Here is a 14,139-nt window from a genome sequence, read left to right as displayed (position 1 = left end):
TTTAAAGTGCTCCTGGTGCTTTATTATCCCTCTTTGCTTCTCACGCTGTCTAACCAGCAACCTGGGATTCCAAACCGAAGATGTTATCTATAAATAGTGTGTGTCTCTCATCCTCTTTCCTTTTTTCCAAACTCCTCAAGGCAGGTATGCATTCATTCCTTTTTCTGGTTCCTTGCAGGTCCAGCCCATTGCAGGTACTCCATTGTTATTTGGTGAATTGAAATCGATTGAGCTTTACCATGCTCTTTTCCCATGCTGGTTATTTCTTTAGCAAGGAGAGAGCAGGGTCTGATGTGTCAAAATCGAAAGGCAAGTCGGTGGAAAAACCAGCAAGGGCACCCAGTAGCTCTGGCAATTGTCTTAAATAATAACAGTCCAAACACAAGCTGTGAGAATAGTCAGCCAGGATGAAGGGCTTTGGTTTCACTCTATCTGTGCAGGGACAAAGCCTTCATCTCCCAGCCCCAGGACAGTGGGTATTCAGTAACTATTTGGTAAATTCAGAGCTGGCCTTCTCATCCCCAGCCCTACCTCCCCACCCCCGCCCAACACATCTTGGCTTGATAGATATTATTGTCTCCATTTTATTCTGCAGGGTTTTGTTTTTTTCTCCTTAGAGGCCCTCACGATGAGCTATAGCTTTTCTCAGAATTCCCAAACTAAACAAAGAAGTTAATCGTCTACTGATGCTCCCAAGTGGCTGTTTGAGTCCTGGGGGAGAGACAGCATGCACTGCCCTCATTGCAGACCTCACCTCACCTGGGCGCTCTGGGGGACAGGGAAAGATGTCTCTCGGGACCTGGGCAAGCTCAGGCTGTTAAACCCCAAGGCAGCAGCAATGGGGGGGGGGGGGGCAGGGGGCAGTCATGGCAGGATTTAGGGCCAAAGAGAAGCGCTTGGTCTTGCAAGGCACTGTTAAAATGACCAATTACCATCCTCCTGAGTAAGAGAAAGACATGGATGGATCCCAAACCCAAATAGTAGCATTGCATCAGCTGTAATGTCATCAGAGCTGTCTTAACATAACTAGGACACTGATATTTACCAAACAGACATAGGACTAATTATATCCAGCGGGAATCGCCTGTTGTTCTACACGATCTAGAAAACCTGAAACATTATTTACAATGTTTACAACATTAATTACATACAGGAATATATGACTCTGTTCACTTGCAGATCATTAAATACAGTTCAAATTCATTGTTGAGTTACTTGGGGGGGGGGGGGGAAGACGCACTGCACTTGACAAACACACACACATGTGAATTAATTCTCTCTAGCATCTAATGAATTCCAAACATTTCAATGGGAACTTATTGGAGTTGCAGTAACATATTTAAGCTATAGAACATAATCATCGAACTTGTTTACATACTGAGTCCATATTCCTTGCCGTCTTTTAAAAACATATTTCTCAAAAGGAAATAATGTATATCCAGATCTGAATCTATAATTCTCACCTAGATTTCTGAGAGCTAAAGTCAGGGAATAAATGAGTTGGAAAAGGCTGGGAGGTATCTGCTACGGCTTCTTTGCGAAAGCCATATAAAAAAAGATGATCCCGCCCCTTCCTCTGAGAGCATTCAGGGTTCATTAAGCCTCGCTGTCATTATCTCCCCTTTCATCTTCTCCACACTTTGTGGGCTGGGACCCTGTCTGCCTAGGGAAGAACAGCTTCTCCCCGTCTCAGAACACAAATGATCACAGATACACACGCATACATTACCTCTAGAAAAAGCACTTTGTTTCTGAAGGAAATATCATTTTTACGTGCATATAAATGGGATGTGTTTGTTTAACAGATATGACAATAGGCTGCTACTCCAACTACACACATATACACACACAGCTTTACTGAGGTATAATTATATACAAAGAATCACTTATTTAAGGTTCCTCAAATTATGTATTCTGACGAATAGTTCTTTTTTCTGAATTCTTCTGTTAGTGAAAGTATACCTTTACTGCATTCCACTAGAAACCTAAAGCTATGGTATGTCACAGCCAGGGTTCATATTGCACGCCACACCCTACTTAGAAGAATAACTTCTAAAACTTTGCTTCGTGTGACATCTAGTGCTCAGAACAAGGAAGCAAAAATAAGGAGCCATTGTTGCCTTTGGACTGGGAGGGATTCACTCTGGGATATTGATCAGTTCTACCTATAACAGGGAAAAACAACAAATACGAATAATTCTATAGGGGACAGTTCCTAGCTTAGTTTCTTCCCATGTCATCACAAACCCTAAGTGTCCTCAAAGAAACGAAACCCCTCCAGATTCCATGGTTCTGAAGATGGAGTATGCTCTGCCCCTTGACATAGTGCAATATTGTCAAGAAGCTAAGAATGTTGTATAAATGCTGTGATACTGCATAATTTAGAAACAAATGTTAAGTGATTGTCTGGTGTTTAATTTATCACCTGTATTCTAGTGGCAAAGACCCTAAATCTTCCTCCCACGGTTTTATAAGGACACTGAGGAGAAATATGAAACTTTTGGTATGGCCTAATACTGAGTACTTGCTAGGTCCCAGGCATGGGACTAAATATTTTTATTTTTTTAATCCTTACCCAAGGATACATATTTATTGATTTTGGGAAGGGGGAGAGAGAAAGAGAGAGAGATTGATCAGTTGTCCCTGTATGCTCATGGACCAGAGAACAAACCCGCGACCCACGTATGTGCCCAACCAGGGATTGAACCAACAGTATTTTGGTGTACTGGATGGATGTTCCAATAACTGAGCTACCTGGCCAGGTGTGACTCAATATTTATAGTCCAGTAAATTATCTCACTGAATCTTCTCAACAACCTTATGAGATAAGGGATATTATTACCTCCATTTAACAACTGAGAAACCTGAGACCTGGTGATACCACTTGCCCAAGGTCCCAAAGCCAGTAAGTAGCGGAGGCAGGATTTGAACCTAATCCTTCTGACTATAGAACTCACATGCTCAGTCACTATGTTAAAGTTTTCTATGCCATCTGTAGTTGATTAAATGCCATCTTAGTCCCATTTCTGTAACTCCTTGGAAATCAGATCTTTGATGTGGAGCGGCCTCATTTCTAAAACATTGGTTTATGCTAAAATTACCTTGACTGACCTTACCTTGACCAAACAGCAAAGTGAAGGTCACCTCTACAGGGAAGCATTGGGGAGCTAACCCCGCCCCTTCCCGCCATGCCCTGGATGGGCACAGCTTGGTGTTTCCGGGATCAGCCTTGTGCTGTGCAGGCACAAGTTACAAGACACTGTGAGGTGCTTTCTCATACCTCCAAGTTGAATTTTTCTGTTCAAAACGCACTACGATTCCACCAGGCTCTCTTCTGGTGAGTTCTACTGAGATCAAAACCCTATTGAAGGGAGGTTTCCCCTTATCTGGAGGATAAAAATAATTTGTTGTAGTTGACCAAGTGGTAACTTGCAGTGGGGGGGGTAACTGCAGTTCTAGGCAGCACCCTGGGTGCCTGGGTGGCTCTGTGGGTCCTTCCTGCTGTTCTCGTGAGCCAAGGGAACCCCTTGGAGGGCACCAGCTGACTCATTCGGAGAATTTCCCACTGTTAGATTGCTCTAATTTTTAATATAACACTCCTTCCTTTTAGTCTCATATCTTTGTTTTCTTTTTAAAAATAAATATATAAAAAAATTAAAAAATCCCATAATCTCACTTTCCTGATTGATTTTCAAAATAAGAACATTAAAAATATTTGCAAATTCAAAGAGTATGGAAACACAGACAACAGAAGGTGTCTAGCCTCTTTCTCTCTGGACAGAGTCCCCTGACGTTAGAGGTAATTCATTATATGAGGTTATAAGTGTTTATGGAAATATTTAAGACCTGAAAAAATGATTGGTTATTGAAGGCAAAAAAGGAAATTTCCAAATTAGAAATTAATTATTTACTTAAGTGTATTTAAAATGTAATATTAGGTCAACTGGTCAACTGTTGTTCAAATAAATTTAACTCATATAGTTATATGTAAATTACATATTTAATAAGGGATGTGTGTGCATTTTATTTGCTGTAATATAAGAGGGACTTCCAAAAGGAGGAGTATTTGGAGTTCTTTAAAGTCTTAATATGGGCCTGCTTTCCTAGCCCTTCCCCCCATTTCCTTCTAAAGATAACGACTCTAATATTGTCTCTTGTATTTCCGTTCAGGAAAAAAAGAAATAGAATATCCCTACATGTAAGTGTCCTGGACTTGGCTTTTTCCACTTCACAATCTACGGTGGAGGCCTCAGCCATATGGATAGTGGCGGATGCTGTGTGGGCTGCTCGGGGTCACATTGCTCATTCTTTTGGCTGCTGGGAGCGTTGTCTGCTGAGTGCCTCAGCTGAATGCTTCCCTGGGCCAAGGGGAACCGGACCCCCCCACAACTGTACTACAATGACTGGTCAATGGAGGAGTCAGTGACATAAAGGCTGGGTCCTGTGCATTCGTGTGGGACACCTCTGAAGAGTCATCCCAACCCCTAGGCTCCTGATGGGATAGGCTGAGGTCCCCAGGGCAACTGCACGGTAGTTCACCTTTTTGCTTGGCTCCGCTCTGCTCCCCCATCCTTCACCCTCTTGCAAGGCTTGCTGCTGAGAGTGCTAGACAGCGAAATTGTAGCGCAGTTATCTCTGCCTCAGTCTCTCCTGGCATCTGACCTAGAACGTGGAGCTACCTCATTCTTTCTAACAGTTGCACAGTGTTATTCCACTGAGTGGCTATGCCACCTTTCCACATTCTCAGTAGATGGACACTTTGGTTGTTTCAAGTTTTTTATATACGTCTGCCGAACTCCCTCATCTCCTTCAAATCTCCGCTCAAATATTACCACCCTGAGGTCTATCCCTCACCACCATAAAAAAGCCTTAACCTGTACTCCTGACCCCTCTTATCCTGCTGCACTTTATATTTTTATAGACTTACCACTTTCTAGCCCTGTCTGTAATCTTTCTATTCAATGTGTGTATTGTTTATTGTCTGTCTCCTTCCACTAGCATGTAAGCTCTCCTAGGCCTGGGGTCTTTGATGGATTTGTTCACTGCTTTATCTCTAGTGCCTAGGATAATGCCTGGCATGGTATCTATTTGCTGAGTGAATTCCATACTGAACATTTTGTACATATATATTAATGAACCTTCACAAAGGATCAACAGTGGAATTGCTGGACTACAAGTATGTACATTTACAATGTTACAGGTCGTGCTAATTGTTCTTCTGAAAGTTGCATCAATTATACTCTTACTTGTGTGAGTTTTTGAGAAATAGAACTAATTTAAAAATATAGGGTGGGGCAACTGTAGGTTCACAGTTGTTCATAGGAAAAATAATACAGTAATTAATAAATCGCAATATAAGAATAAACCCCATTTTGTGCGCTCTCCACTTTAAACCTACTTTTGCGTCGCCCTGTATTGACTGCATTTCAGACTCCTCTATCAATGAATTCAAGACTTTACAGCAAGCTGTAAGGAGCAGCTGTTTGTAGACAAACACACAGATGGTGTTGCCCTGCTCAACCACAGCAAACTTCAGTGCAGCATAAGGGGGAGCCACTCACCTTCCCTTTGGAAAGCTCCCCCCACCCATGTTGAAGGTCGCTGTCTGCTCTGTGATCAGACTGCCTTTCGGGGCAAAAGTGACAAGAAGTATTACTGAACTGATAGTGTTTGCCTGGCCATCCAATAGAAATCCATTCACCCCTGAGCCACATTCACAGACTGTAAAGGACTGTGAAGCCTACTTTCTTTAGTTTCTCTTTTATGTATTCATTTTTGAAAGAGAAAAACAAAGACATGAATGATACGACAAGAAAAGAAGGAAATATTCTATTAAAAATCAAAGCAATCAAAAAAGGGGGAACCCGCTGCACGAGCTAGCTGGTGCCCTACTCGAGGGGTCCTTTACCATATGGGACCAGTAGAAAGTGACCATGAATCAAATTCTAATCATGATGCTTGAGAATTCTTATCTCATCAGTATGAATTCATGTGACATTAATAGGGATTTACATAGTTAAGAGTTCTCATTTTAGTATCATTTTGAGAAGCTTGCCATTCTCTATAATAAACGCTGTCAGTATTTCTGACAGTGCCAGTAGAAGGGTCTCATTAAAATGTGCAGAAGGAAAAAGAAAAAGTGTAACTTGGGAGAGGATGCAGAAGGGGACAATGGCAACTTTAAAAGGTAAACATGAAGATCAGATGCACCTCCCCCTCCTTGGGTCCTCCTGCAGAACGTGTTTAGACTCATAAAACTGTTGAAACTAGAATTTTAAATAAACATTTAGGTCTTTTGTAGTATCTAGGAATACAGTGCTCTGTTCTACCACGGGACTTTTGCTTACACATATTTGTGTAAGTTTCAGCACTCTCGACTTTCCTTCTGATTATTGGTCTATCACTCTTAGTATATTCTACAAACAAGTCAGCTCTCTAAGATGCTTGTAGGAAATCACGTCTGGTTCTCACAGCATCACTTTGAAATTATCATAAAAAAATATATATTTTTTACAGTCCCTTTCCCATTCTGGTTTCTGCCTGGATCTTAAATAATAACCATTTTTATGGAATTTTATGAACTTGTCCAAAGGCATGGGTGGCAGGTGATCAAGTCATCTTAGAATGTGATGACAACGTAGCTGCAGATGAAACTAATGCAGGAGTTACAGCCTTTCTAAGAATAATTGTTGGCTGAGAAATGTTTTAGAAGTATTGCGAAGGTTGCTTTTTCTCATTTTCCTTTAACTTTAGATCTATGTGCTGAGGCAAAGACAAAATAGAAACATACAGAGTAGCCAAAAGTCAGTTTTCTATATTTTTCCACTTAGCACAGTACCTACGAGTATCATTCTCCCTCTATATATAGCTACAAAATAATGGAACCATCATATTCCAAAAGTTGGAAGGAATCTTAGAATTTGTCACGTTCCCCCATCCCCACTTTTCCAAATAAGGAAGTTGCGTCTCAGAGAGGTGAAGTGCATGATGTACCTAGTGAGTGGCAGTCCTCTGTGGTCACAACCTAGTAGCAGTCAGGACTTGGTCTCATGTCGTAGGACTCCTGGTACAGTGCTCTTTCCAAGAGAGAACCACCTTCTAAGTGTTTCCATTTTCCAATTACTCTCCTGCCAACTCTGAACAGTCTTAACTATTGTGAAGGCCATTTTTCAACACTGTGAGAAGTATTGGTTTCTATTTCCAGTGCTGAACTGACAGCTCCGTGTTCTGTTACAGACTATGCGTTCTGCACTCTTGTCTGCAATTGGAATTCCCCTGGGGGTAACCTGAGGTTACTGAAATCAATTGCAATGGAATACATGGTTATTTTCTTTATTTTATATAGGCAATTTATAAACTTTCAAGAGCTTGTCTACTGCTCTGAGTGCTGTTTTCCAATAAGTTTCTTTGTCTTATGATAACAAACCATTAATGCTGCAAAGCCCTGGTGGATATTATGGCTGTACAGAACGGAAGGTACGCCCAGCTTGCCTGTCTCAGTTCCAAGGTGGCAGATCAATACAGAGCACAATCCAGGGCATTACCCATGACTTTTTCAAGCGTTTTTTCACAGATGGCTGAACCCTATCCCGACCCTATTTCAGGCTGTGAGCCCAGCACTGGCACCTTTCCATTTGTGGGACATTTGTGATCCCTATTTTATTTTGGGAGTCCAACTCCCAACCACTGCCACTTTCTATTTCCCGCTTTGGAACCCATGACTTCAGCCTCCCATCGTGCTACATGTTTTCATTCTCTATCAGGTCCACAAAGACACTCATCTAGTTTTAAAGTATATACTGGTATTATTTTAGCTACTATTACTGTGTAAAGTCACAGCACATCCAGACCAGAAATCTCCAAAACATGCTTCAGGAGCAACTTACAGATGGTATGCAGTTACCTTGCTTTTGCGTGCATGGGGATTGTGGGGACCCGTGGTGATGAACAAGTTTAGTCTCTACTTTTCTAAAGATGGCTCCAATTTGTCCAAAGGGACTCTTAGGATGAGCCTCAACATTTCAAATTTCTTTGATCTCCTTCATGTGCCCTTTGACCATTGTTGGTGCAAACAAGAGAAAAATGCCAAGATTCAAATACTTCAAAATTTCATCATGTAGCCAGAGCTATAAAATGGCACTAAGTTTCTAGAATTGGTGGTGTAACTGATGAGGATTTCAAACAGACAAGAGCAGCGGGGTAGGCAGTGTTGAGAGACGGTCCCCAAGATTCTCGCCTCCTGGTATACACACCCTGTGGAAATACCTCCCCTTCCTTAGAGTGTGGGCAGGATGGTGAGTATAATGGGAGTTTCATTCCCATGATTAAGTTATGCGGCAAAAGTGAAGGGATTTTTCAAATGGAATTAAGGTCCTTAATCAGTTGGACTAGAGAGACTTCATCATAAGAGAGATCATCCTTGACGGCCCTGAACTAATTAGGTGAGGCTGTAACAGGCAATGTGTCCTTCCTAAAGGGAGAAATTTAAAGTAAGAGGGAGATTATCCTCCTGGCTTTAAAAAAGGACCTGACAGAAGCTTCAAGGAGCTGAGATTGAGCAAGAAACAGGGATGCCAGTCTTACAGCTGCAAGGAGCTGAATTCTGTCAACACCCTATATGACCTTGAAAGTTGACCCTGACCACAGGTGAGAACGCAGCGGGCCGACACCCTGACCTGAGCCTGGTAAGGCACTGAGTGGAGGCCCTAGCCGCCTGGTGCCTGAGCTCTTGCCCCACAGGAATTGTGCGCTATCCAGTGTGTGTTGTTTTCAGCTGCTAACTGTGTGGTAATTTATTACACAGCAATTGAAACGACTGCAAGAGGGTATACCAAACATCATTTTGATATTTTATAGGCCAATGTGCAAATGTCATACAATCTTGAAGAAACCGTATCTCCACCAACTGTCAGAGGGAAAGTGGCAAGTGTCTGGCACAGTGACAATGCGGGTTCATGGGCAGTTACCTCTTCAGGCTCTTCTGGATCGATTTCTGTGCAAAGCCCATGTATCCTTTCTACCTGCATTTTTTTCTCTTTGTATTTGTATTTCAAGGCTCTGCTGATGAAGTGTCTTTTAGAGATACTTCCAAAGTGCCTTTTATAGATTCTTTTAGGGGATAGGTTAGTTGCAGACTTTAAAACATTCAAGTGGAATGATAAGCACAAAGCTTTGAAGATATATTTTAACAATATATTTTTGAAAGCCCACATCTTATATTTTAAGAGTCGATATAACATAGTGGCTTTTATATAAAAAGCCATACTACTTGGTTCTCAACCTAGCTACTCCTGACTTTGGATGAGGTCTTTGCCTCTGTGATTCAGCTTCCTTTGCTCTAAAATGGAGAAAATAAGAGTACCTTCTTATAGGGTCATTTTGAGGAATAAATGTATTAACATATATGAAGCAGTTACGACAGTAAGCACTAAAGATGGTCATCTCATGGGCCAATGTTAAACTATCAGCACATGGTATGACTAAACTATCATATCCTATTAGGCCTCTGAACTTTATCCATTCAAGTGCAAGATATGACACTTACCTACTGTGGCAGATGCAGATGAGAGCAGAGACTTGCCCCAGGAGCCCCAGCCTGTCCACGCCCCTCCGCGTGGAGGGGGATCCACAGCCTGTAGAAAAACAGATCAGCCACAGGGTCAGCGATGCAGTTTATCCCTCAGTGGACGAACATGCATTGGTTTGAAACAAAGAGAAGTGCTTTGTTTTTTAAATCACCGAATACCATGTCTCACTGGCTTGTAGTTTGTAAGGGCCATAAAAGAATATAGCAACCCACATTGCAATATGCACTTTGGAACCAAATTTATTAGCAGTGGCGTTGGCCTCTGAGCGCTTGGCTCGAAGTGAGGAGAAGGGAGTGTGATGTTAACCCAGACCCAAATCTCCCGTTATCTGGACGACAGGGACAGGGCTGTGGGGAGAGGGAATGATTGAATATATTAGGGCACAAGGGTGATTGGGAAAAGTTCAAAACAACTTTGTCTCAGGCAATTTTTATAGAACTAAACAACTGTGCTCTTCAAAGTAGAGTTAATGTTCAAGTCTCTGGGGTGCTCGGGGAAGCTTTGCCATGAGCGATGTGGGCAAAGTGTCTACAGAAGCATCAGTGAACCGGAAGATGTAGCAGCAACAGGTGGCCCTTTAAGGTAGACACCATTCAAAGCGTCCACTTCACTCACAATGACCTCTGTCACCTTATCTCTCCCTGTCTGTGGGCTTAGTAGATTCAAATTCTTTTGTTTAGGTATTTGAATTGGGACTGAGAGACTCTGGTTGCTTGAATAGAAGATAAAAACGCAGGTGGTAGAGGGTGGCCATGTTCCATGTACCATGCAAACTAAAAATTAAGAGGAAGCAGAGTGAGCAGAGTAAAGAAGATGAATTCAGATGAATTCCTGATACCTTCTCAGCACCCGGTTCCTGTCCCTCTTCAAGGCTCTGCTCCATTCCTATCTTTGGGTTCCATGAGATTCCTGTGTAGTGTATGTCTGTTTCTTTCTCTCTCTTTCGCTCCACTGATGTATCCCCAGAGCCAAGAAGAGCTCATGGCATATAATGAGTGCTTAATATATTTATTTGTTGAATAAACAACTGAAACTCATCTGTTTTCTTAAGTGTACAACAGTTTCTGTTACTTGCAACCAATGTGTTCTGATCCAATTAGTGAAACCACAGCTTTCTCTTACTGTCTAGGAATACATTCTAGAAAAGGAGGCAAGAACATGTTAGGAGTTGAAGACTCACAGCTCTTTGACTCCAAAAAGAAAAAGAAAGGAAGTAGTTAAAGAAGAAATGAAAAATTCCTATAAAGTTTGTAGATTCTATAACTTTTGACCCAAGGCTGGTCCATCAGTCACCTCTAACTCCCTTTCCCCTGCTGCCTGCCACACTTACAGATATAAGTGGACGTGAAGTAGTTTTAAACTAATGAGCTATAACTGGGAAAGTTGTGCTTTCACAGTACATTATACAGCTACGGCTCATGCTAGCCCTCTCCCTACCCCCGCTTTCCCTGTCCTGGACGGGGACACAATGCTTGAAACAGAAGCAGCCATTTTTGCTGCCGTAAAAGGCTCACGAGTCCCAGACGCTGGTCCTGGCATGCTGAGCTACTAAACCAGCGCGAGCACCTGCCTACCTCCATTCCTTCTGTTAAGTGAGAAAAACCAAATTGCTATTTTATAAGCTACCATAAGTTGGATTTTAGTTACCCAAATGCACTCCTAAATGATTCACCTAGTAAACATCAAACACTATCCATCAGTGTAGATTAGTGGTGAAGGGAAAAGGTTATGGGATTAAATCGCTTAGGTTTGACTCCAGGCTCTGTCATTTTGGGAAAAAGTTACCCAAGTCCTTTAAGCCACTGTTTACTTCCTTAAAGAATACAAAGTGTGGTAGTACAAGAACCAAAAGTCTAAGAACCAAGAGCCTCAGAGGTTTATTGTATTAAAAGAAATAATCCTTAATAAAGGTGTGAGCATAGTACCTTGCACTTAATATATACTTCATAAATGTTAAATAAGAATAATAATAATAAAACTACATTTTTAATACCAGAAAGTGAAAAGCTTTGACAGTTGGGTGACATTTTTTTCTGTTGGAAACAATGAGAAGCCTGTTAACATGAATGGCAATACTCATAATTCATGACTGTAAGCTTTCATTTTTGGTGTCTACATTGATTTACTTCACTTTGGTAATGGGAGCCAATGGTAATTTTATAACGTAATGAAGACATATATAAGCTGATGATTAATATCATTCTTTTATGGGAAAAATCACTACCAATGTGATTAAGGAGACTTAATACACTTAAGGGTGACAGCTTCTGACTCACATTTACAATACTTAATATGCTCTGACAGCTGGTAATTGACTAGCAAATGGAAATAAGTGTGAAATGAATCTAGAACTTTTTGCAGTATAATAAGTGATAACTTCAGTTGATTTATTAATCAAGCTCCTTTGACATTGAGCTGTGACCTCCCGATCAGCGACAAAGAATATTTATCAGCGGCAAATACCCAAATGACTACATGTGCACATTTAATACAAAAACCACATAAACTGAATGTTCAACAGGAATTATAAATCTATCTCATTATGAGTACTGTCTCTACTTTAAATGGCTTTAATGTCACATACTAATAAGACTATAAAGTAGGCAGAATGGATCTACTCAGATCTTCTATTTTATATATGGCTATTTTAAAGCTTTTTTTGTCACCTTCATACCATCTAATCCCCACCTTCTTTATCAGATAGCTTCACATCCTATTTTACAAAGAAAACAGAAGTGATCAGATGAGGACTCTCTAAACTCCCTGCCCCCTCCTTATACAATCTCAGAAGAATGACCTTACTCTATACAGCAAACCAGATTTGGCTTGATCAAGAGAAATATCCGAAACTCTACTGGTGGTCATGTAAGCATTTGTACCGGACTTCCTGGGTGATTCCAGTACACCCCCAGATTTAGGAAGCACTGTCCTCTGAGGCCGAATGGCACCAGCACCCGACTGGTTGCTCAAGTCAACAACTGAGTGTCATGCTGTACAGCAGGCTGAAGGGGGAAATACATGGATCGGAGCAAACTATTCACTCACTGAAGAGGCAAAAATCGACTATCAGCATGTCTTGGCCTATGTTCTCTCTCTTTTGTCTCCTTCAACAGCAATTTATTTTATTTTTTTAATTTATTTATTCAATCCTTACTCAAAGACATTTTTTCACTGCCCTTATTTATTTATTTATTTATTTATTGAGAGAGAGAAAGAGAGAGAGAGAGGAGGGGAGAGGAGAAGGGAGAAAGAAAAATGTCAATGTGAAAGAGAAGCATCGATCGGTTGCCTTCCATACACACCCAGCCCAGGGATCTAACCCGCAACCTTTTAGTTACAAGATGACGCTCCAACCAACTGAGCCACACTGGCCAAGGCAACAGGAATTTTATAACTTAAGCACTCTGCTTTCCCTTTTCTAGGGTGAGAACTGTCTGGCGGTAGTCTAGGTTTTCCTTAGTACTTTCTGGAATTCTTTACCTTCATAATTGTCCTTATGCATTGGTGTTGAACAATAGAGATGACATTTTTTTAGTTTAGGTCACATTTCTTGGCGTTAAGAATTTAGGGGCATTTGATCTAGATGGGATCTTTAAGGGGGCAATCGATTGGTGTATAATAAGGTCCTACAAGATCTCTGGGAATAAATGTCACTCCTGATTAGCACCCAAGACAACCTCTGAACTGAGGCTGAAGAGTTTCCTGACTTCCTAAGTGTTCCATATAAGGCTTCCCTTGCGCCTATACTCTCTAGCTATACTATCTAGTACTACAGAACATGCTACAGTTGCTGTAAATAACGCTGCCTTCCCCAGCTAGCCTGGGGCACCCTGAAGACAGCTGTACCACTCAGATACCTGGGCACAACACACAGTGTCATGGAACTGATAGAGGCCTTGGAGAACCTAGTCCAACATGTCTCACAGATTCCTGCAGTGAGCTCAGTGGCTTCTAGACTGTACATCTGAATGGATGAGAAAGAGGAGGACCAAAGATGAGACGGCTTCTCTGAGGGCATAAACTGTGGATGGGGTGACCCTTCAAAGCAGAGACCCTTCAGCTGGCAGAACCACTGGTCTCTGCCTCTTCACTAGGCCCCCTCCTGGCACCTTCCCTGCCAAGCTGTGGTCACCGTGCTGACTCAGACAAAGGTGAAGCGAATAATGTGGGTTTCAAGGGATCTCATAAACAAAGTTACTAAGCAGAAACAAACCACTTAGAGAAAGATATACCCATTTAAGCACATTATTACCAAATCTAGTGTGTCCTAGAGGATATAGGTTTGTACTTTCTCAAAGGACATTCTACCCTTTTTTTTTTTTTTTTTTTTTTGAGCAGGCATCTTCCCATAGATGTTTTTTGAAAGGGGTGATGAGATGCTTTTCGGCTCAGGTATACCTGGGACTAAATAGGCTTTTGAGTTTGGCTGTTTTCCTATAGGATCTGCCATTCCTTGGGGACTTGTGTTCAAGATTCAAAAATAAACTTTTGATTCAAGATTTTTTGTAGAGTTCACCCTCTTTTGGATCAGAAAAAGAGTTGTTTTCTTCAA

The 14,139-nt window shown here is 41.5% G+C and overlaps 1 protein-coding gene across 2 annotated transcripts in view; it reads right to left on the bottom strand.

The window, feature by feature from the left end:
- The window catches only part of FAM114A1 (family with sequence similarity 114 member A1), a 56,057-nt gene that overhangs the window by 30,318 nt on the left and 11,600 nt on the right, over window positions 1–14,139 (bottom strand). For both annotated transcript variants that reach the window (XM_054582045.1, XM_054582046.1), the window contains one exon: window positions 9,545–9,632. In XM_054582045.1, the coding sequence (XP_054438020.1) occupies window positions 9,545–9,632 (88 nt within the window). The remainder of the gene's footprint in view (window positions 1–9,544; window positions 9,633–14,139) is intronic.

The sequence above is a fragment of the Pteronotus mesoamericanus genome, unplaced genomic scaffold (genome assembly GCF_021234165.1).
Source record: "Pteronotus mesoamericanus isolate MK-2021 breed Mesoamerican mustached bat unplaced genomic scaffold, CSHL_Meso_final contig_68, whole genome shotgun sequence".
Lineage (NCBI taxonomy): Eukaryota > Metazoa > Chordata > Mammalia > Chiroptera > Mormoopidae > Pteronotus > Pteronotus mesoamericanus.
This window is presented reverse-complemented; position numbering and strand designations above follow the sequence as displayed.